The 23,671-nt window shown below is 45.3% G+C and overlaps 2 protein-coding genes across 2 annotated transcripts in view; one reads left to right on the top strand and one right to left on the bottom strand.

Moving 5' to 3' along the window:
• Positions 1-19,741, top strand: part of LOC134396320 (7-alpha-hydroxycholest-4-en-3-one 12-alpha-hydroxylase-like) — a 319,750-nt gene extending 300,009 nt beyond the window's left edge. Inside the window, exon 2 of the mRNA XM_063122772.1 lies at positions 18,178-19,741. Coding sequence (XP_062978842.1) covers positions 18,200-19,741 — 1,542 coding nt within the window. The 5' untranslated portion in view covers positions 18,178-18,199. The remainder of the gene's footprint in view (positions 1-18,177) is intronic.
• The window catches only part of LOC134396357 (7-alpha-hydroxycholest-4-en-3-one 12-alpha-hydroxylase-like), a 210,086-nt gene that overhangs the window by 111,872 nt on the left and 74,543 nt on the right, over positions 1-23,671 (bottom strand). The gene's annotated exons all lie outside the window — the stretch shown is intronic.

The following is a 23,671-nucleotide window of genomic DNA, read 5'->3' as shown; positions in this document are numbered from 1 at the left end:
TTACTTTGATTTAATATAAACTTTATTTTTGAATTTTGGAGTGTGTGGTTGGGTTGGTTGCCCCCCCCCTTCCCTGTATTAAAGCCTGACTGTTCTGCTTTTGTGAAAGCTTTCTTTTGAAAGCATACACACACTTTTTGTCCCATTTCCCTACATTTATATTCTTAAACATATTTTATTATATTCTTTCACATAGTCTATTAGTATATATTATCATACATATTATATTAGTAGTATTCATATTTTGTTCTTCTTATAGTAGTGGTTGGTTCTTTTCCCCCCTCCCCTCTCTTAAATCCTGATTGTGTTTCCTTCTATCTTCTATATACCAAATATACCAAAAAAAATTGATTCTCTTTTTCTTCTCTGTGTAACTTCGACGGAGTGGGCTGCTTTTGTCAAGTTCAACAGGCAGCCACAGATTGAGCATTTTGGGGAAAGCATACGCACACCATTTCCTAGTCTATTAGTATACATTCTCATACATATTAGTAGTATTCATATTTTGTTCTTGTTATAGTAGTGGTTGGTTCTTTTCCCCCCTCCCCTCTCTTAAATCCTGATTGTGTTTCCTTCTATCTTCTATATACCAAAATATACCAAAAAAAATTGATTCTCTTTTTCTTCTCTGTGTAACTTGGACAGAGTGGGCTGCTTTTGTGCAGCCACAGATTGAGCATTTTGGGGAAAGCATACGCACACCATTTCCCTATTCTTAAACATATTATTATTATATTCTTTTACATAGTCTTAGTAGTCTATTAGTATACATTCTCATACATATTAGTAGTAGTATTCATATTTTGTTCTTCTTATAGTAGTGGTTGGTTCTTTCCCCCCCTCCCCTCTCTTAAATCCTGATTGTGTTTCCTTCTATCTTCTATATACCAAATATACCAAAAAAATTTGATTCTCTTTTTCTTCTCTGTGTAACTTCGACGGAGTGGGCTGCTTTTGTCAAGTTCAACAGGCAGCCACAGATTGAGCATTTTGGGGAAAGCATACGCACACCATTTCCCTATTCTTAAACATATTATTATTATATTCTTTTACATAGTCTTAGTAGTCTATTAGTATACATTCTCATACATATTAGTAGTAGTATTCATATTTTGTTCTTGTTATAGTAGTGGTTGTCCCATTTCTTGTCCCATTTCCCTACATTTATTAGTAATATTCTTAAACATATTATTATATTCTTGTAGATATTCTTAGTAGTATATATATATATATATATATATATTAGTATATTCTCATACATATTAGTAGTAGTATATTTTATTGTTCTTGTCCCATTTCCCTACATTTAAACATATTATATTCTTCTTATACATATTCTTAGTAGTACCTTATACATAGTATTAGTAGTATTAATATTTTGTTAGTCATCATGAAAAGAGGAAGCAGGCGTGCTGAAAGCAGCAAGGCTCAGGCTGCCAGCAGTAAGCAGGCTTCCTCTCCTCCTGTGAAACTCAAACGGGCAACTCCTTGGCTGACTGCTCCAAAACAGAAGCAGGACAAGCAGCAGGCAGAGCCACTCTCTTCTGCAACTTGTGCCCGGCGTTCTCTTTTTGAGGGTGGGAATGGGAAAAGTGCCCGTTTGCAAGAGGCACATGGCAGCAGTGCCATTAGAGGAGGAGGAGTATCCCCAACTCCTTCATTCTCCTTTCAGCCCACGAGCCCGCTGATGGACCTAGACGAGGTCCTCAGCACAGTGGAGGGGGGGAGGAGGAGGAGGCGGTGGGCCTCCAGGATGTGGGGGCTGAGGAGGAGCAGCAGCAGGCCGAGGCTCTCTCCCCAGTCTCATCCCACACCCCTGTTTCTGTGGCAACACCAGAGAGCTCAGGCGGGCAATTGGTGGTGTCACCACGGAAACGAAAGACAAGCATCGTGTGGGACCACTTTGAGTTGGGAGCGGATCCCTGCTTTGCTGTCTGTCGCCACTGCAAACTCAGCCTAAGCAGGGGTTCATCGACAGGGCATTATGGAACCAGCAGCATGAAGATGCATCTTAAGAGGCAGCACCAGTCGGTCTTGCTGGGGAAAGAGGCGGGCAAGGCGACTGGTTCCAGGGGAAAGCCGAAGGCGGCTGCTGCTGCTGCTGCTGCTGCTGCTGCTGCTGCTGCTGCTGGCACTTCCAGTCTCAGCTCTCCATCTCCCATCCCCACAAGGGTTAGGCAGGCAACCCTGCCGGAAATGGGGTGGGGGAAGTATGGAACCACAAGATGGCGTTTTCCAACGCCCTCCCAGATCACCACGTCAATCGGTGAGATGGTGGCGTTGGACGACCAGCCATTCAGCCTCGTCGACAACGCAGGCTTCAAGAGGCTGATGGCGCTTGTGGTGCCATACTATAAGCTGCCGTGTCGCACCACCCTGAGCAGGCGGGTGGTGCCTTCCCTGTACCGTTCCTGCAGGGAGTTAGTGCTGGGTCGTCTGTGCCAGGCAGAGGCACGGATGGTGCACTTCACCTCGGACATTTGGTCCAGCGAGGGCGGAGTGCACGTTTACCTGTCCCTGACAGCACACTGGTGGGCAGCCGTGGGGCAGGAAGGAACCAGCACTACAGGGACTGGCAAGGAGGGCTACTGCTGGGCCCTCCTCCACACGCAAGTGATGGACCAGTCCCACACGGCAGCGGAGATTACGGAGGCCATGAACCGCATGGTGGATGGGTGGCTAGCTGGGCAGAAGGTCACCTGCGGTTACATGGTCACGGACGGGGGAGCCAACATGGTGAAGGCGGTGCGCGACGGCGGATTCCAGGGCGTCCGCTGCATCGCGCACGTCTTGAACCTGGTGGTGAGGGATGGCCTTGGGATGGGCAGCAGCAAGCCCAACCTCGGTCCCCTGTCCGGGATCCGTAACCTCCTGGAGAGCTGCAGAAAGGTGGCAGGCCATTTCCACCACAGCGTCAAGGGCAGTCGCTTGCTGCGGGAGAAGCAGGAGGAGTTGAATCTCCCGCAGCACAGGCTAGTGCAGGATGTGGTGACACGCTGGAACTCCACCTACCTGATGCTGGAGCGGATGGTGGAGCAACAGCGTGCCATCCACGACTTGTTCAGGGTCAGGGACATGGGCGTCCACCACCTGGGCAAGCAGCAGTGGGACGCCATGTCCCAGCTGGTGGCGGTCCTCAAGCCGTTCCTGAACGCCACCGAGACCCTGAGCAAAAGCTCTGCCCTCCTCAGCCAGGTGATCCCTGTATGCAGGCATCTCCAGAAACAGATGGGCGACTTTCTGGAGTACAGGGATCCCGTCACCGGCAGGCGCTTCGAGCCCGAGGTCCGCGAAGCGGTGACTAGGCTGAGGGACGGCGTGACGCGGAGGCTGGAGCCCATCCAAACCGACAGGGTCCACATGTTGGCAGCCATGTGCGACCCTCGTGTGAAGGATGGGCTTTGTGGGCCAAATAGCAGGCAGCACTGGGTGGAAACGCTGGTGGGCGAAGTGCGGGCGGCATGGGCCAAGAGGGTGGGGCAGAGTGAGGCAGAGGAGCAGGCCACCCCTCCCCGCAGCAGCACCAGCAGCACCAGCAGCAGCCTCACGTGCATCCCTCCCAGCAGCAGCACAGGCGAGGGGTATTGGGAAGAGGCTCTGCACACCGTGTTTGGGCAGAGACCCTCCCCAGCCACCAGCCAGGATGACGCTGCAACCACCGTGCAGCGTTACCTGTCAGAGCCCATCGAGGACTCCTCCATGGACCCCCTGGCCTACTGGTCATCCCGTTTTCAGATTTGGCCGGACCTGGCGCGGGTGGCCATGGATCGACTCAGCTGCCCACCCACCAGTGTTCCAAGCGAGAGGGTGTTCTCTATGGCGGGCGACATAGTGACCCCTCACCGCTCTCGCTTGGAGCCGGACTTGGTGGAGCAGCTGGTCTTTCTGAAGGGCAATCTCCCCCTGCTGGGATACCCCACCCTCAAGCCCTCGTGGGAGTGACAGGCAGGCTCCCTTTAATTCCACCCCTCCTTGGGTTGACAGGCACACTACAGTTCAGGCAGGCTGGTTTTTTCTTTTTATTATTATTTTAATTATATTTTTCTTATTCTTATTCTTATTCTTATTATTTAGTGGCTGTGTTACAGTTCACAACATCAACTCTGAATCATTACATTCGTCTCTGTAGGCACTAGGCAGAGTTTGTCACCGTGCGTGTGTGTGACTGACTGTGAGGGCAAAGCACCGCACTTGAGTTCATTTCATTTCTGTGGCGTCCGGTACAGCTTAGTCAACTCATCCGGATAGTTTTCCACCCAGTTCCAAAAGACTCCATGATTGACTGCACGTGTTTAGGTGAGGTGCAAGCAGGGGGCAAGGCAATGCCTGGCACCACCACCACTAGCCAGGCTGCCTCTCTCCAGCAGTCCACGGGTTGCCCTTTGGAGTGCCCTTGGCTTGGAGTGGAAGACGTACTCCCTGATCCAGAAGTATGGTTTTGAGAAGTAAGCTGTCACTTGAACTCATGAGCCTCTGTGCAAAAGCTGTCCTTGTGTGTGTGGTTGTGAGTGTTACTGCAGCTGCCTGTCTCGCTGCGAAAATGAAACAGGCAAGTCCTCGCCTTTGAGAAGCAACCTTTCACTTGAACTCATGGAAGTCATTGACTTCAGCACAGCCACTACATAGAGGCTGTGGTCCTCTGGATGACTCGATCAGTGTGCTGATTTTGAGAAGCAACCTTTCACTGAAACTCATTCACTTCCCCAATTGCGGCTGGTACTCCAACAGTCCACCGAACGCCCATAGCACAGCCACTTAGTGCATAGGGACAGTTTAAGTTTCCTGAGAAGTGAGCTTTCACTTCGACTCATGACAGCCATTGACTTCACCACAGACACTTCTCGGTGGATGCTTTGTTCCACCAGGATGTGGGTGAGGAGGATTAGTTGCAGCAGCTGGTCCAGCTTCTCTCACCGGTCTCGTCCCACCCCTCTTCCGCTGAAACCCTGTCTTTGAGAAGCAAGCTGTCACTTCAACTCATGGACTTCCCCTCAGAGAAAAAGCTAAGCTCCAGCAGTCCACCGATCTCCCGTAGCACAGCCACTACGTTTCCTGAGAAGTGAGCTCTCACTTCAACTCGTCTTGTAGTGCGCCCGCCGAGTTGAGCACAGCCACTACAGTGGAGGCGCCTGCCCGCCTGCCTGGGAGCCGTCCTTGTGAGGTAGCTGGATCTGCTGGGACTGACTCCCCCGCAGATCTATGGCTTACTTGTGCAAGGTACCAGCTTTTCTGGGCCCGCCAACCCATGCCTGCCTGCCTGTCTGCCCGCCTCCCCCGGGGTGCTGCTGTGGTGGGGCATCTGCGAGGACTGACTCCTCGCCTGCTCTGCCCGCCTGGTGCCTGGGAGATGGGCTTTGCGGTTCGTGGCCAGCACCCTCCGGCACGCTTGCTCCCAGTCGTCCTCCTCTGTGCCCCTCAAGGCGTAACTGCTGGCTTAGAAAGAAACAACCAGCCATCTTTGCCTCACTTGCTCCTTGCGCCCGCTTACGGGTTGGTTTGCTATGCGTTAGTGCTCAAGCCATCCTTGCGGCACTACAATGCATGCTGCCTGCCTGCTTTCCCTCCCTTCTCCCCTTCCCGCCTTGCAGCGATGGTGTATGTGTCTTGCTTTGACTAAGGGGAGAAGTCCTTCCTGTGCTCACTTAGACTTTATCAAATTCAATAATCCCTTTTTCAAATGTGCCAGAAGATTTAGGGTTATCTCGTGGCATGTTGGGATTGCCTTGGAACTGGCCCCATTGAGCTGTCTGCAATTGCAACTTTAAATCCCTGACATACTGGAGTGTTCAAATTTCAAAAGTTCCCCTAACATCAGGGGATGATGGGATTGCCTTGAAACTTGGTGTCCATGGGGACACATGGGTAAGCTGTCATGGGACCAAAGGATAGGTTTCTAAAGTGCAAATTGACGTAGTTGTAGAATGGGACTTGATTTGGGGTGAGTTAAAAAGTTTAAGCCGCGCCAAAAATCAGGGGATGATGGGATTTGCTTGCAACTTGGCGTGCATGTGGACACATGGATAAGCGATCATGGTGCCGAGTTTGAGGTTTCTAACATGCAAATTGACGTAGTTGTAGAATGGGACAATTTGGGGTGAGTTAAGCCATGCCAAAAATCAGGGGATGATGGGATTTGCTTGCAACTTGGCGTGCATGTGGACACATGGATAAGCTCTCATGGTGCCGAGTTTGAGGTTTCTAACATGCAAATTGACGGAGCTATCCCAAGGGGTGTGAATGGGGTGCCCGATTTTCAAAAATTCGCCAAAAATCAGGGGATGATGGGATTGCCTTGAAACTTGGCGTGCATGTGGACACGTGGATAAGCTATCATGGTGCTGAGGTTGAGGTTTCTAACGTGCAAATTGACGGAGCTATCTAAAGGGGTGTGAATTAGGGTTATGGGTGGTGCGTTAGAGGGTAGAGCCGCGCCAAAAATCAGGGGATAATGGGATTTGCTTGCAACTTGGCGTGCATGTGGACACATGGATAAGCTGCCCTGGTGCCAAGTTTGAGGTTTCTAACATGCAAATTGACGGAGCTATCCCAAGGGGTGTGAATGGGGTGCCCGATTTTCAAAAATTCGCCAAAAATCAGGGGATGATGGGATTGCCTTGAAACTTGGCGTGTGTGTGTATACGCCCATGAGGTGTCATGGTGCAAACGTGAGGTTTCTAACTTCAACGGAAAAAAAGTTGTTTACTTTTTTAGCTTTCAATGCAAGCCTATGGGGGGCAAAAACGGAGCTCCGGATCCGGATCCGGAGCTCCGAGCGGAGCGGAGCGGAAGTGGGCGGAGCGGGGGCGGAGCGGAGCGACCCGCTCCGGAAAATGGCGGATCTGCAAGTGAAGCGGAGCGGGGGGTCCGTGCACACCCCTAATAAATATACAGACTAGGAATGAGAGGAGGTTAACCCTGGCCTATCTGCCATGAGTTTAAACTTCTTCAGGTAGTGTGTGTTTCTTTAAAAGGTGCTGAACTACATTTTAAGCTTTCTTTTATACGTGTGTGTGTGTATTTTGAATCTGAACACAGATATAGGTCTTTTAAAAAAAATCTCTGGTGTGAAGGAAGACAATATTTTCCTTTCTCTGTGTACCTGCTTCTTATAAGCTAAATCTGCTGCTTTTTGTTTGTATGAAAGGAAAACATTTTCTAAAATGTACATCCATGAATCTTGTACCCAAAACATTACTTCACATCAGAGAAATGGTTAAGGGTCCTAGTTTTTGCTACAACCTGGCACCCTCCAGTTGCTGTAGACGTAGATTCACAGAATCATAGAATTTAATGTCCCCAGTAGTTGCAGTAGTCCAGGGCAGGTAGTCCTCTTCATCCTCCTCTTCATTTTATCCTCACAACGACCCTGTGAGGTAGTGTAGGCTGTGGGAAAGCTGGGAAGGTAGGCATAAGGAATTACATTGATATACCACCCCATAGCCAAAGCTCTGCAATAAATACTTAAATGTGTTGTTAACAATGATCTCCAGTTATTGACACAGCAAGAAAATACGAGCAAGGAAGCAACATCTGGTGATGCCTTTCATCTGGAAGTTATGTGATATGTGGGTTATCAAGCAGTTATATGAAAAATGCTAGATACTCTGATCCTTGGTTTAAGTGGATTCTTTAATGTCAATATAGTAAAAATTATAAATTTTAGTGTAATTCTTTAAATAATTAAACTAGAGTGTCATAATTTAAATTTTTTAAATAGTGTAAATTGGGGAATTATTTTAAAAATATTTTTTCTCCCCTGTGTGGGTTCTTTGATGTCTACTCAAGGTCCCACTACAGCTGAAGCTTTCCCCACATCCCATACATTTATATGGCTTCTTTCCTTTGTGGTCATCCGTTACACAAAGCCATGAAATTCAATAACCAAAAAACCTACGGTTTATAAAACAACATTAAAGGCTCTACATTTTTCAACCAAACTCCAAAAAGCAGGGAAATTGAGAGTTAAGGCTCACAGGCCAATAACGCCACGTCCTCCCTACGGAGGCAGAAAGTGCCAGTGAAATTCGCATTCTCCCAAAGCAGATATAAACCATGAGGACACGATGGAGAATAGGATATGCAGAGGTAACTATGGGGTTGTGGACAAATCCATGCTGGTTTCTAGAAAGCACTGCATTGTTTTCAAGGTGCTTACAGATTGTCTTTATAAACTACTCCAAAATTTTCCAAGAGATGGATTTCAGACTAACTCATCTGTTGCTCCCATGTTCCTCCTTGTTGAAGATGGGGGACAACATTAGCCATCATCCAGCACTTCAGCCATTCTCCAGAATCGGACTACAGAATCAGACTCAAAGAGTACTTATCAATGGAACCTTCTCAAACTGGGGAGAGGCAACGAGTGGGGTGCCGCAGGGCTCAGTCCTGGGCCCAGTGCTCTTCAACATTTTTATTAATGATTTGGACAAGGAGATGCAGGGAACGCTGATCAAATCTGCAGATGACACAAAATTGGGTGGGATAGCTAATATCCTGGAAGACAGAAACAAACTTCAAAGTGATCTTGATAGGCTGGAGTGCTGGGCTGAAAACAACAGAATGAAATTTAATAGGGATAAATGCCAAGTTCTACATTTAGGGAATAGAAACCAAATGCACAGTTACAAGATGGGGGACACTTGGCTCAGCAATACTACAAACGAGAAGGATCTTGGAATTGTTGTAGATCACAAGCTGAATATGAGCCAACAGTGCGATATGGCTGCAAGAAAGGCAAATGCTATTTTGGGCTGCATTAATAGAAGTATAGCTTCCAAATCACGTGAGGTACTGGTTCCTCTCTATTCGGCCCTGGTTAGGCCTCATCTAGAGTATTGCGTCCAGTTCTGGGCTCCACAATTCAAGAAGGACGCAGACAAGCTGGAGCGTGTTCAGAAGAGGGCAACCAGGATGATCAGAGGTCTAGAAACAAAGCCCTATGAAGAGAGACTGAAAGAACTGGGCATGTTTAGCCTGGAGAAGAGAAGATTGAGGGGAGACATGATCGCACTCTTCAAATACTTAAAAGGTTGTCACACAGAGGAGGGCCAGGATCTCTTCTCGATCCTCCCAGAGTGCAGGACACGGAATAACGGGCTCAAGTTAAAGGAAGCCAGATTCCGGCTGGACATCAGGAAAAACATCCTGACTGTTAGAGCAGTGCGACGGTGGAATCAGCTACCTAGGGAGGTTGTGGGCTCTCCCACACTAGAGGCATTCAAGAGGCAGCTGGACAACCATCTGTCAGGGATGCTTTAGGGTGGATTCCTGCATTGAGCAGGGGGTTGGACTCGATGGCCTTGTAGGCCCCTTCCAACTCTGCTATTCTATGATTCTATGATTCTATGATCTCGCAAAGATAATAGACAGTGGTTCTGAGAGTGCTTTTGCCAGCTTCTTTATTAATATGATTGTACAGGAGAAGGTGATCCCACAGGTAGCCTGGACCCAAACCATGTAGGGCTTTAAAAGTAAGAAACAACACTTTATACTTCGTCCGGAAACTAATTGGCAGCCAATTAAGAGATTTTAAAACTGGTGTAATATGGTCACCCCTAGGTGCAGAGGTGACCAACCTGGCTGCCATATTTTGAACTAGTTGAAGTTTCCAGACTAGGCACAAAGGTAGCCCGATGTAGAGCGCTTTGCAGAAGTCGAGCCTCGAAGTTACCACTACCGTCTTTAGGTCTTCCATCTCTAGGAAGGGGCACAGCTTGTGTATCAGCTTGCCACTAGTACAACACTATTTGGACATGAAACACATTCTGGAGGACTTGAGATTCTGCTGCCTGGTGAAGGTTGAAGGACATGGACAGTCTATACAACATATACTTCCAACTGTGTGAAACATTCTGGATCTTCACTTTGAAGACAAAATCACCAGCTGGTCTAAATGAGGAAATCAACTGGATGGCTCTGCACTAAATTGTATCTATTATCTTTTCTTGGCCTTGTTTAAGCTTTATTTGTAAATCTATTGTTGTGACATTCTATCCAGTATTTGCGTCGCTTATCAGGATAAGTAGTTTTGCTTAGCTTAATTTGCAACTCAATTGATGACGCCTGCCTGTAGGGTCGAATAATGTACATACTGGTAATTAGGGGTGTGCACGGACCCCCCAATCTGCTTCTCTTCCAGATCCGCAACTTCCGGATCGGGTCCGCTCCGCTCCGCTCCAGCTGTAGTCCGCTCCAGTTCACTGTTAAGCTCTGGATCCGGATCGGAGCTCCGCTTTTCCCCTGCATAGGCTTGCATTGAAATCCAAAAATGTTAATTTTAGAAACCTCAAACTCGGTACCATAATAGCTTATCCATGTATACACATGCATGCCAAGCGTCAAGCGAATCCAAGCCTCCCCTGATTTTTGGGGAATTTTTGAAAATCGGACACCCTATTTTCAGACATTGGTTTTTCTCTGACATTTTGACAGATGAAAAACTTGGAAGCAGGCACATCCACATTCATGGCAAGTTTCAAGCACATCCCATCATCCCCTGATTTTTGGCGGGGCTTTAACCTCTAACGCATCACCCCTAACCCCAATTCACACCCCTTTCGATATCTCCATCAATTTTCACATTTGAAATGTCAAATTAGGCACCATGACACCTCATACATGTATACACATGCATGCCAAGCCTCAAGCAAATCTAAGCCTCCCCTGATTTTTGGGGAATTTTTTAAAAATCGTACACCCCATTTTCAGACATGGGCTTTTCTCTGACATTTTGACAGATTAAAAACTTGGAAGCAGGCACGTCCACATTCATAACTATAGTAAGGGAGGCAGTGGTGGTGAAAATGTGAACAAAGGGAACCCAGAAGGCGACCACCGTAGAAACAAAATAAACCCAATGAATTAAATTGTCATTCAAAAAATTATACACGCTTGTTTTTACTAAAATAACTATTTACAATCCACTGCTAATACAAGTCTACAACAATCAACTATCACATCAGTGTAACATTTCATTACATATCAATAGCATTCAATTGTACTTAACAATAATTTCAAACCAAATTTAAACAATCATTGCAGAAAATCCGAACCATAGACTTCAAACACTTTCATCTAATCACATCAACAGTATATTAAGACCAAATTTAGTCAACAAAGTTCATGTTATTCCTTGTTTCGAAGTATCTTCTTCAAAAACATTGGTCTTCGTACTCTGTAAAAAATAACAATTCCAAGTAAACACATTTGATTAGAGTTACTCCACAATAACAACTCTCATTTACTTCTTATTCTTTTGGCTGGTTCACAAGATAAGAACACCGCAAATTGCTTTATTCAGACAACTTACCGCCAACAGCCAGTGGAAAGCTCACACAATCTCTCTTTATTAAGTTTTTCAAGGTGAGACCATCTTCCAGTATTATATCTACACAGTATACAAAAAGCTAATTAGCTATATTTTTCCTAAACAGGCAAAGGTCTGTGCCATTGTACAATATTATTCTCCTTTAACATTCCAGGAAGTCAACAAAATTAAGACCTTACATACATACCAAAATCAGTAAACCGTATTTCGCTTCGTCACATTGTTTTCCGTTTCTCAGCTGGCAGACAGCAGTGTCTGCTCAGTTGATTAAATAATGAACCACAGCATAGATCTCACAACTAAGGCTTCTGTTCTTAAAGTGATATCTACCACTCAGACTCAAGTTCCCAAGAAAGATGAAAATTCCAGACTGTTTCTTTCTAAGCTAGCAGTAACGCATTGCAAACCAACCCTTTGAGGTGGGCACAGAGGAGGAGGCAAGGATTGCTTGTTTCTTGCCGCACTTCCTTGTGCCCGCCTCGCAGGGTTTGTTTGCAATGCGTTACTGCTGGCTTAGAAAGAAACAAGTAATCCTTGCCTACTCCTCTGTGACCGCCTCGCAGGGTTGGTTTGCAATGCGTTACTGCTGGCTTAGAAAGAAACAAACAATCCTTGCCACACTTCCTTGTGCCCCCAGAAATGTCTGCTGCCTTCCTTCCCTCCTCCCCCTGGGAGCTGTACTACATGATGGGCTTTGTGGTTCAACCCCACAAGCCTCTGGCATGCTTGCTCCTCTGCCTGTCCTCTTCTGTGCCTGCCTCGCAGGGATGGTTTGTGTGTGACTTGCTTCGACTCAGGGGATAAGTCCTTCCTGCACTCACTTAGACTTTTTGAAGTTCCAAATCATTTTTTCAAGTGTGGAAGAAGATTCATATTTAGGGTTATCTACTCCCCAATTCATGGCATGTTGGGATTTCCTTTGAAATGGCCATGAATAAAACCCATGGAGCTGTCTGCACCTTTAAATCCCTGAGATACTGGGATGTCCGATGTTAAAAAATGCCCCCCAAATCAGGGGAGGCTTGGATTTGCTTGAGGCTTGGCATGCATGTGTATACATGCATCAGGTGTCATGGTGCCTAATTTGACATTTCTGATGTGAAAATTGATGTAGTTCTAGCATGGGACTTGATTTGGGGTGAGTTAAAAGGTTAAAGCCCCGCAAAAATCAGGGGTGATAGGATTTGCTTGAAACTTGCCATGAATGTGGATGTGCCTGCTTCCAGGTTTTTATCTGTCAAAATGTTGGAGAAAAGCCCATGTCTGAAAATAGGGTGTCCGATTTTAAAAAATCCCCAAAAAATCAGGGGAGGATTGGATTTGCTTGAGACTTGGTATGCATGTGTATACATGCATGAGGTGTCTTGGTGCCTAATTTGATGTTTCTACCATGAAAATTGACAGAGGTATCAAAAAGGGTGTGAATTGGAGTGAGTTAAAAGGTTAAAGCCCCGCCAAAAATCAGGGGATGATGGGATTTGCTTGAAACTTGCCATGAATGTGGATCTAGATGGCATCTGTGAGGGTCCCTGCTTCAAAGTTTTTTATCTGTCAAAATGTCAGAGGAAATCCCATGTCTGAAAATTGGGTGTTAAATATTCAAAAATTCCTCAAAAATCAGGGGAGACTTGGATTTGCTTGAGGCTTCGCATGCATGTGTATACATGCATCGGGTGTCATGGTGCCTTATTTGATGTTTCTAACATGAAAATTGACAGAGATATCAAAATGGGTGTGAATTGGGGTTAGGGGTGATGCATTAGAGGTTAAAAAGACTAAAAAAGAGAAGTTTCCCAGTATCCCAAGTTACTAAGTATCCCGTTTGGCATATTCCCCCTCCAACTTTGGGATTGGAGGATGCTTCATCAGGTGATCATGACTGGGAGTTGAATCTGCCTCTCAGAGCTTCAAAAAGGTACCTCTCCTGCTTTTTTTACCTATTTTTAGAAAATTATAGCAAGTAAACCGCACCAGACAGAGTGCTGAAAATAGGCTCAAAATTACCCCCACCCATGACTCTCTAAGCACACCAAGTTTCAAATAGATAGCTTTAAAAACAAAAAAAGTTATCCACTAATCATTTCCACAATGCAATCCTATGGGCAAAACAATCCAAAATGGTGAGCAGATCGCTCCACGAAAAGAGGAGCGCTCCGCCTATGGTTGCTTCTCTTCACCATGCTCCTCCAGCCCCGACTCGCTTCTCCTCCGTCTGTAGGGGAGGTGGATCACCCCAATTCGCTGATGCTTCTCCCATCATAATAGAAGCGGATCACACCCCTATTGGTGATGCTTTTGATAGAGACATTTAACACTGTAAGGAGCCGCATTATGTAATAGAGTATACAAGTTGTCTCTAGGCACAGCAGGTACAGTCAGCATGACGATCAACTTTAACTTAACACATTTGGGCTCCAACTGCCTCTTGTACTATATAATGTGTCAGGTCGCTGGTAGTAGGAACCAGCTTCCTGTTAAATATAGCAGCTAAAATATAGTAGCCCACAATCCATTCCAAAAGGCAAGTGACTGTAACATCTACTGGTAAGTGTTTGTTTTTTGTTTTGTTTTTAAAACCTTTTTAGGTGAACCAATTGAAGGACATGTTTATGGGCAAGAGGCATTAGCACAGATATGAATGTTGCTAATTCTATGTTTTTCTTGACTTTCAGGCAAGCAACTTTCATTGTGCATATATAGTTCATGTGACCACTGAAGAAGACCTCTGTTGGGTTGAAACGTGTTTTGGTCTTTGAGTGTTTTGGTCTTTGAGTGTTTTCTAAATGGTCTTTGAATACTTGTTAGTGCTTTTTTAAAGATACAATATACAGTTTTACAGTGGAAGTATACTTGAATTATGGGAATTAGTGTAACTTATCAGTATATTTAAAAGTTTTTATAATATTTCACTTACCTCTGTAGTACATGTGAGTACACATAGTGACACGATCCACCCCTTTCCCTCACTTCGGCCACAGCTAGACCTAAGGTTTATCCTGGGATCATCCGGGGTTAGCCCCTGCCTGAGCACTGGATCCCCTGTGTGTCACCTAGATAAACAAGTTTCACCCCTGGACGATCCAGGGATAAACCTTAGGTCTAGCTATGGCCTTCATCACCCCTAGATGTACCAGTGACCAACCTGTAACTGTAACTAACAGCTTCTAGAGATAGCATAAGTCTAAACTGACGAGGAGAAGGCTAGAAAATGGAGTGGGTAACAAACTCATTATAAAGTGCAACGCGGAAAATAATTACCCACTTAGGAGTTAAGTAATGACTGTAATTAGTAGGAGGATCCTCGTGAGGGTTTATAAATGACTGATCAGTAAAACAAATAAGCAATCAAATCAGGTAAATGATGTGAAATACGAGCAGAATTGGGGCTCTAAGAAAGGAATACATCCAAGGGAGCCAGGTTAAAGGAACACTGAGAGGTCAAGTTTTTCATTGAGCCCCATAGGAGTAAGAGACTTTATGTGTCCAAAACTAGGGGTGTGCATGGACCCCCCCGCTCCGCTTCACTCCCAGATCCGTGATTTGCGGATCGGGCCGCCCCGCCCCCGCTCCGCCTATGTCCACTCCACTCCGCTCACAGCTCCGGATCCGGATCGAAGTGCCGTTTCCCCCCCCCATAGGCTTGCATTAAGCTAAAAAAGTATACAACTTTTTTTCTGTTAAAGTTAGAAACCTCAAGGTTGGCACCATGACACCTCATGGAGGTATACACATGCACGCCAAGACTCAAGGCAATCCCATCATCCCCTAATTTTTGGGGAATTTATGAATATCAGGCACCCCATTCACACCCCTTTCCATAGCTCTGTCAATTTGCATGTTAAAAATCTCAAACTCGCCACCATGAAAGCTTATCCAGGGGTTCACATGCACACCAAGACTCAAGGCAGTCCCATCATCCCCAGATTTTTGGGGAATTTATGAAAACCGGGCACCCCATTCACACTCCTTTCCATAGCTCCGTCAATTTGCACTTTAGAAACCTCAAACTCGCCACCATGATAGCTTGTCCAGGGATACATATGCACGCCAAACTCAAGGCAGTCCCAGCGGCAGAGCCCGGTAAAGGACCAAGGGAGAGGGGGACCTTACCTGCCTCTGTCCGTGGTCTGTCGCCATCTTCAATTGAGCCCGCGCCGCGGGCTCAATTGAAGATGCTGACAGACCGCGGACGGAGGCAGGTAAGGGAGAGGAGGGCGGGGAGGGGGCTTACTGGGCCCTGCCGACGTCGCTGCATGAGCGACAGCGGCCGGGCCCGGTAAACCCCACTTACCTTTTTGGCGGAGCTCCTGATCGAGGCGAAGGATCCGCCTTCACCTCGATCCTCTTCGCCATGCTCCGCCGGCCCCCCAATCCTCTTCGCCTCCGCCTTAAGGGCAGGCGAAGCCCCCCGCTCCGCTCCTGCTTCTCCGGTCCGATTAGAAGCGGAGCACATCCTTATCCAAAACCCCTCTCTTCTTAACAATATGTCGTTATTGTTGATACAGTGAAAAGGCTTGTTTGTAATGTGCTCCAGAGCAAAAAAGGCAAAAGAATCTGCTGAGTGAGAAAACTGTAGAAAATGAGCTGTTAAAGAGGCCTCCATGACTTTGTTGCAATTGCGGCTTTTAAGCTCTGATATTCTTATACGGAGGGGGCGACTAGCTTGCCCTACACAAATCTTTTGACATGGGCATCTGATGGCATAAACAACATGTGCAGTGGAACAAGTAGTCAACGACCTAAGACAATATTTGTAGTTATCCACCCGATTGTAAAACCCTTAGATTTGTGTGGATTGTTGGCAGCATACACAATGTCCACATTTATAATGCCCAACGGTGCATTGTGTTTGTGTTGTGGTGTTTAGAATATACGAGTGAACCAGTTCGTCACATAGATTCGAGGTCCTGCTGAAACCCGTGACAGGCAGAGTGGAGCATCCAGGGATGTCCTGAACAAGATGCCAGTGTTTATGTATAATAGATTTGATGCGGAAGGATAGACTATGACATTCTGTAGACCAATGTAGTCAATTTGATCTAGTTTTGGCTTGAGATAGAAAAAGAGAATGTCTGGGAGAGGCATCTGCTTTACGTCTAGATTATGTAATGACTTACATAGGATACCCTCTGTCTCTGAGTTCTTTGGCAAAAACATCAGCTTGCTGTTGATATTCCAGGTCAGTGGAACAGTTTCGTTTCATACGTAAAAACTATCCAGACGGAAGATTCATTTTTATGGATCAGGAATGATGGCTTGAGAAGTGCAGTATGGAATTTCTGTCTGTGGATTTAGCAAAATTCATGACCGAGATGCATTTATTAACAATTTGCACCAAGACATCCAGGAAGGTAATATGATGAGGATCTGAATGACAAGTAATCTTGATGTTGTCATCCATCCCATTTATCAATGAAAAGAAATTGGAAACCTGAAGGATGGAGGAAAAGATGATAAAAATGTCATCGATATATCGTCCATAGAACTTAAGATACCAAAGATATGAATTTTTAGTTGGATGCAGTATTGAAGAGCTTTCCAAGGGTGTCACTAAGAGGTTAGCAATACTGGGTGCAGTGGGGCTGCCCATGGCAACCCACTTGATCTGTAGAAGGAAAATTGTGTCAAAGCAGAAGTAATTCTTTTCCAAGATGATATCAGCCAAACCCATAGGAAAATGAGTGGATGGATGATTAACACTACGTGCTGTTAGTGTTTCTAATATAGTCATTCTGGCCTCCTCATGTGGAATTGCTGAATATAGCATGTTGACATCCAAAGTTATCAGGCATGTGTGATGGTCAACTTTTAGACCTTCTATTTTTTGGACAAAATCCTTAGTTTCTTTAATATACGATCTTGATTTTGAAACAGCCGGTAACAAAAAAGAGTCCAAATATTGAGCCAGTGGTTCAAGTACCGAATTGGAGCCAGAGATAATGGGACTACCAAGGGGGAGGAAAACAGGTTTTGTGGATTTTGGGTAAAGTATAGGACATGGGTGTTCTAGGAAAATCCTTGGTCAAAAAACGAGCTATCTGTTCACTGATGTGACCCTTAGATAGCGCTTCATGAACAAAAACATGGATGGTAAATAGAATGTCAGAAGTGGGGTCTTTGGGCAAAGGTAAGTAATTGGAATGATCAGAACATCTCATAGAGACCATATATCACCGGTCTTAAAAGAGTTGAACTGGCTGCCAATACATTTCCAGTCAGAAATCAAGATGCTGGTAATGATGCTTAGAGCCCTAACCTGCTTGGCACCCCGATACCTGAGGGAGAGCCTCTCCCTATATCTGCCTGCCTAAGTCCTGAGATCTGTAGGAGGAGCACTTCTCCGTGTCCCAACAATGCAAGATATATGCTATGGTGGGACATGGGAGACGGCTTTCTCTGTTGTGGCACCCTGGCTGTGGAATGCCCTCCCCCTGGAGGCCTGACTGGCGCCAGCCCTGGCTTCATTTCAGTGCCAGGTTAAGACAGCGCTTTTCAACAGGGCTTTGATGGCTAAATCCATCAGCCTGCACACTGTCATCTTTTAATTTGATTTTACTGTCTTAAAATTTCATATTAGTTTTAATGGTTTTATATTAGCTTTAATGGTTTAATTTGTTTTAGAGTTACATATAAAATATAATAAATATACATGATTTTATCTGTATGCTGCCCTGAGATCCTTGTGATATAGGGCAGGATATTAATATTTTTATTAATAACTAAATAACTAATGGAACAGGAAAACTGCAACTGCCTGTACCTGCTTAGAAATGGGATTAGTTCACTCCACCCTAATTTGCCATCTGATTGGTTGATTCATATAACCTTTGGATCCATTTATTCTTTTGCAGTGTTTCCTCCAGTGCATCAGCAATGACTCTCTGGGAGACTGTGCTTTGCGCTTTCTTAGCGTGCCTCTTGGCAACCCTACTTGGCGGACTCCATCAAATAGGAGCATTTCGCAAGAGGAAACCCAAGGAACCCCCCTTGGACAAAGGCTTCCTTCCATGGCTCGGACACGGGCTAAGTTTCATTCGGAGCCCTATAGAGTTTTTGGAAAGGATGCGGAAGAAACATGGGGATATTTTCACAGTTTTGCTCGGAGGCAATTACATGCATGTTGTGATTGATCCTTCTACTTATGAACCCTTAATGAAGGTATCAAAACAAATGATTAATTTTAATACATTTTCATCAATGGTAGCACGTAATGTTTTTGACTTCTATGCCACTGAATCTCAGCTACATAGTTTTAAAAAAATGAGTGATAAGTATCTCGGAGGGAAGTATCTACCTGTCCTGAACCAGGTGATGATGGAGAAGTTGACGTCCGTGATGCTTCTCAGTCAGGATTCAGGTGAGAAAAAAAGATCTTGGCGGCAGGAGGGAGTCCTCCACTTTACCTACAAAACTGTCTTCCAAGCCTCTTTTCTGACTTTATTTGGCAATGAGCCACACAAAGATGTAGACAGCAAAGAAAATGCTAAGGAGAATCAAGTAACACAAGGTGGAAAATTGTCTGAAAATTTGCAGAAATTTGACTATTTCTTTCCCCGTATGACCGCTGGCACACTAGACCCACTGAGCAAGAAGGAGACAGAGAGATTGAAGAAGTACTTCTGGGACATTCTCTCAGTCGAAAAGTTGTATCAAAGGGACGGCATCAGCAATTGGGTAGCTGAGCTAAATCAGCATTTTGCTGAGACTGGGATTACTGAAAAGATACAGACTAAATTTCAGCTGTTTCTTCTCTGGGTATCTCAAAGTAACACTATCCCAGCTAACTTCTGGATTCTTCTGTATCTCCTGAAATATCCAGAAGCAATGAAGGCAATGAGGGAAGAAGTGGAGAGAGTTCTAAGAGAGACTGGTCAGGAGGTCAGGGCAGGTGGCCCCTTCATCAATGTGTCCTTGGATAGGATGAAAACTCCTCTTCTGGACAGTGCAATAGGGGAAACTCTGCGCTTGAAAGGGACTGGTCTACTCTACAGAAATGTGATGCAGGAAATGGATATTAAGACAGCCGATGGCAAAGAATATACTTTCCGGAAAGGTGATAATTTAGTGCTGTCACCTTTTCTTGCACTGCAAACAGATCCAGAAATCCACCCTGACCCTCACACATTCAAATACGACAGGTTTGTTACCCCAGATGGCATAAAAAAGGACTTCTATAAGAATGGGAAAAAGCTAAAGTATCACAGTATGCCTTTTGGTGGCGGATCCTCAGTGTGCCCTGGCCGATTTTTTGTTGTTAATGAAATGAAGATGTTTGTCTTATTGATGCTGGCCTACTTTGACATGGAACTGGTTAATGCCGAAGAAGAAATGCCTCCGATAGATGTCAGTCGTTGTGGGTTTGGAACTGCAAAACCGTCTCATGATATCCAGTTCAAATACCGACTGAGAGTCTAAGGGAGTCTGGGAACCCCTCCCCCCTTCATTTGTTTTAATGTGATTTTAGATTGTAAGCCTCTAGGCTGAGTATCGCTGTTTTATTTGTATGTTTTATACAGCACCATAATTTATATTATGCAATAATAATAATAATAATAATAATAATAATAATAATAATGGGAATGCCATTTAGGCTCAAACCCTCTGCACCATTGCCTGGAGTCAGCCCCTTGGATTGCTTTCAAGAAAATATGCGTAGCATTGCTCTGTCAAACTTGTCTTTTATTGCGAACGAACATATGAGCCGTCATCCAGTACACCTTCGGAACAACCTACCATACAGTCAATTTTAAAGAATAAAATGTAACTGTTCAAAAGATCAAGATTGCCAAAAAGAATCATCGGGTTTGGCAGAATGTCTTCGAAAAGAGAGGATACCCTACTATTGCAGTAAAATCAGCCAGGAATAAGGTAAATGCTTTTAAATAAGACAATCTGGTATGGCCTATAAAAAACAGCAAGGCCATAGCTAGACCTAAGGTTTATCCCTGGATCATCTGGTGGTCAAACCTGTTCATCTAGGTGACACACAGGGGATCCAGTGCTCAGGCAGGGGCGAACCCTGGATGATCCCAGGATAAACCTTAGGTCTAGCTGTGGCCCAAGAAAAGACTCTAATGAACAACCAACACTACGTGTTCTTCCGTATAATCTGGTTATAAAAAAACTACAACCACACGTCTGTTCCAACTGGCAACACATCAAGGATTTACCAGGTTTAACAAGAAGACCCAGAATAACATTTGTAAGGGTAAGGTGAGGGTCAACCGGACCTTGGGACTGGCATGTCTTTTAATTTGTGAATTTTATGGTTTCATAGGACGAGAGATAAGAGCCAGGCAGCTGTATGGGGGAGAAGACTGGAGCAAGGCCGATTGTAACTGTCTTGTCCTTGAGTGATTAACCATCCCGGGCAAGAGGTGTGAAGACACTCCACGCATCAAAGCTGAAGGGAGGGGGGAAGGAGTGAAAAGAATGGTATAAAGTTATCCCCTGTGAAGGGAACAGGGTGTGTCGGCTGAGTTCGGTCTGGGATGACGTATGAAATTGTAGTTTTAGTTTTTAGCTTGCTTGCACTGGGTTCTCATATATATGCATGCTTTTATTATATTTTATTCTGCTAATCCCATATATTCCTACCCTTTTCCTAATAAATGGTCTTAAACCTCACGTTGTGAGCTGTGAGTGTCTGGGCCTGGGGATCCGTGCTAAATCCAGTCAAGAAGCCAGCTGGTTGCTGGGCACTCTTCCTTTACAACGTTTAAAATTTTTGGAAGTTAACTCTTTTCCGAGATAAGCAGAGTTTAGAAGTAGGGATGTGCTCTGCTTCTCTTCGGTTCAGAGAAGCAGGAGCGAGGCGGCCTAATTCGCCTCTGGAAAAGGCAGAGGCGAAGAGAGTCAAGGGGGCTGTGGATCAAGGCGAAGAGGATCGCCTCAATCCGGAGCTTCGCCTGCAGGTAAGTGGGGTGGATTAATCTGGCGCTGCCGGTGCCACCATCCATGCATCAGCGGCGTCGGCAGCGCCAGGGAAGGGAGCAGGGAGGAGGGACACTTACCTTCCTCCGTCTCGGGCTTCAATTGAGGCCCCAGAAGGTAAGGGGGCGGGGTGGGTGGGTGGCTTATCTTGCACTGCCACCGCCGCCGCCGCTGCCGCCACCGCCGTCCATATAGTGACGGCGGCAAAGCTGGATCTCACTCCGCAGAGCGGAGCTGGAGACGGGCAGAGCGGCGTGAAGAGGATTGGGCCCGATCTGGATTTTCCTGATCGGGCCACGAAGCGGATTGGGGGGGTCTGTGCACACCCCTATTTAGAAGCGTCTTTCAGCAGGAATGCAGCAAAGACTCAAAATAAGGCTCAGGATACTTTGTTTAAGTTAAAACAAAGCCTTTACTGGAATAGAAGTTCAGTTGGTTAAATCAGTTACAGCATCACACGTATACTCACAACAATCATATCAGTTACACAGCAGCAGCATTACAGATGGGGTAAAGATGGAGGTGAATAATATAAATGCACAACACACAGCCATATATATAGGGCAAAAACTGTACAGTCATGGCAGTCAGTAATTGACTAATTGAATATTTATCCCATGCCACCAATAATTCAATAATTGCATTGTCCAGGTGGTGGCCTTGACATTTAAAAAAATATCTTCATGCCTTCTTCCACTGGGCACACTAAAAGCTAAGGAAATGAAGTAAAACTGGATCCATTCTAGGATCCAACAAAAACAGCAAAACAAAAAAAACCCCAAAGATTGGTTGGTACACACAGCCCACACATAGAATAAAAACCAGTGTGCTCAAGCAACAGTTTTCAATACATTAAAGTCAAAAGGACACCATGCATGTGGCCACTGCACGTATTGTAAATATACAAAAAGGAAAACGTTGTTTGTCAACCCAAGCACAGGACATCACATTCAAATGACTGATTTTCTAAATTGTAAATCTTCGGGTGTATTTTATGCAATCTCATGCCCCTGTAATAAAATCTAAATTGGCAAGACTTCAAGACAACTAAAATAGGGGTGTGATCTGCTTCTCCACGGATCAGAGAAGCAACAGAGAATTGGAGTGATCCGCCTTCGCCTGAGGCAGAGGAGAAGAGAGTCGGGGGGGGGGCTGGAGAAGCATGGCGAAGAGAAGCAACCATAGGCGGAGCGCTCCTCTTTTCGTGGAGCGATCCGCCCGCCATTTTTTATTTTTTCGCCCATAGGATTGCATTGTGGAAAAGATTAGTGGATAACTTTGTTGTTTTTAAAGCTATCAATTTGAAACTTAGTGTGCTTAGATAGTCGTGGGTGGGGGTCATTTTGAGCCTATTCTCAGCACTCTGCATGGTGCGGTTTGCTTGCTATAATTTTTTTAAAAATAGGGTAAAAAAAGCGGGAGAGGTACCTTTTTGAAGTGCTGAGAGGCAGATTCAAGTCCCAGTCATGATCACCTGATGAAGAATCCTCAAATCCCAAAGTTGAAGGGGGGTTAGGCAAAACGGGATACTTAGTAACTTGGGATACTGGGAAACTTCTCTTTCTTAGTCTCTGAACGGACTTTTCCTAGTGTTTTTTTAAACGCTAGCCCCACCAAATGCACAAACACAACCTGAAATCATATACTAAGCAAATAGATAACAGATAGGAAATACAGCACTGCTACCCACCCTAACCTTGGTGAACAACTGAATAGATGTGGTGCAAGGGGATGAGGTCCCCTAGGGCATGTGGACGTGCCCAGTGGACACACTCCTGTCCTTGGAGGGTCATCAGAGCCCTCCAAAGATTAACCAGTGGAGACTAATGCCTGTCATGAGTCTAAGGGTCAGGTACTAGCTTTTTAAAGACTGGTACTTACTTAGGGCCAGTCAAATTGGCATAACCCCCTCCCCCTGGGCATGTCCACTTCATTCTTACCGGTAAAAGACAGGCATAGCCTTTAAAAAAAATTCTTCTTGTTGTTTATTCAGCAACACTGCTGCTTTTAATTCCACCCCTCCTTTATTTATTTATTTATTTATTCCATTTTATATTTACACCCCATAGCCCAAGCTCTCCTGGCTTTTCCTCTTCAGTGAAGTCAGGCAGGCTTTCATTGTGGTTCAACTCCTTATTGTTGTTGTTGCTGCTGTTGTTGATGTTATTGCTATTAATATTAATTAGTACTGCTATTATTAACGTTATTATTTTGTTGTTGTTCAATAATGGATGTGATCACATTGCAGTCAATCAACTCTGAAGCAAGGATCACAAAGCTTTACTCTTATCCTCCTAGCCTCCTAGTTATGGGATGCAAAGGAAAAGGCATCTCTCTGTGCTGCTCCCACCTCACAGGGATGGTTTGCATTACTGGCTTTGAAACAATCCTTGGCTCACTTCCTTGTGCCCC

This window comes from Elgaria multicarinata, chromosome 1 (genome assembly GCF_023053635.1).
Source record: "Elgaria multicarinata webbii isolate HBS135686 ecotype San Diego chromosome 1, rElgMul1.1.pri, whole genome shotgun sequence".
NCBI classification, from domain to species: Eukaryota; Metazoa; Chordata; class Lepidosauria; order Squamata; family Anguidae; genus Elgaria; species Elgaria multicarinata.
Note: the sequence above shows the minus strand (reverse complement) of the source record. Positions and strands in the feature narration are given on the sequence as shown.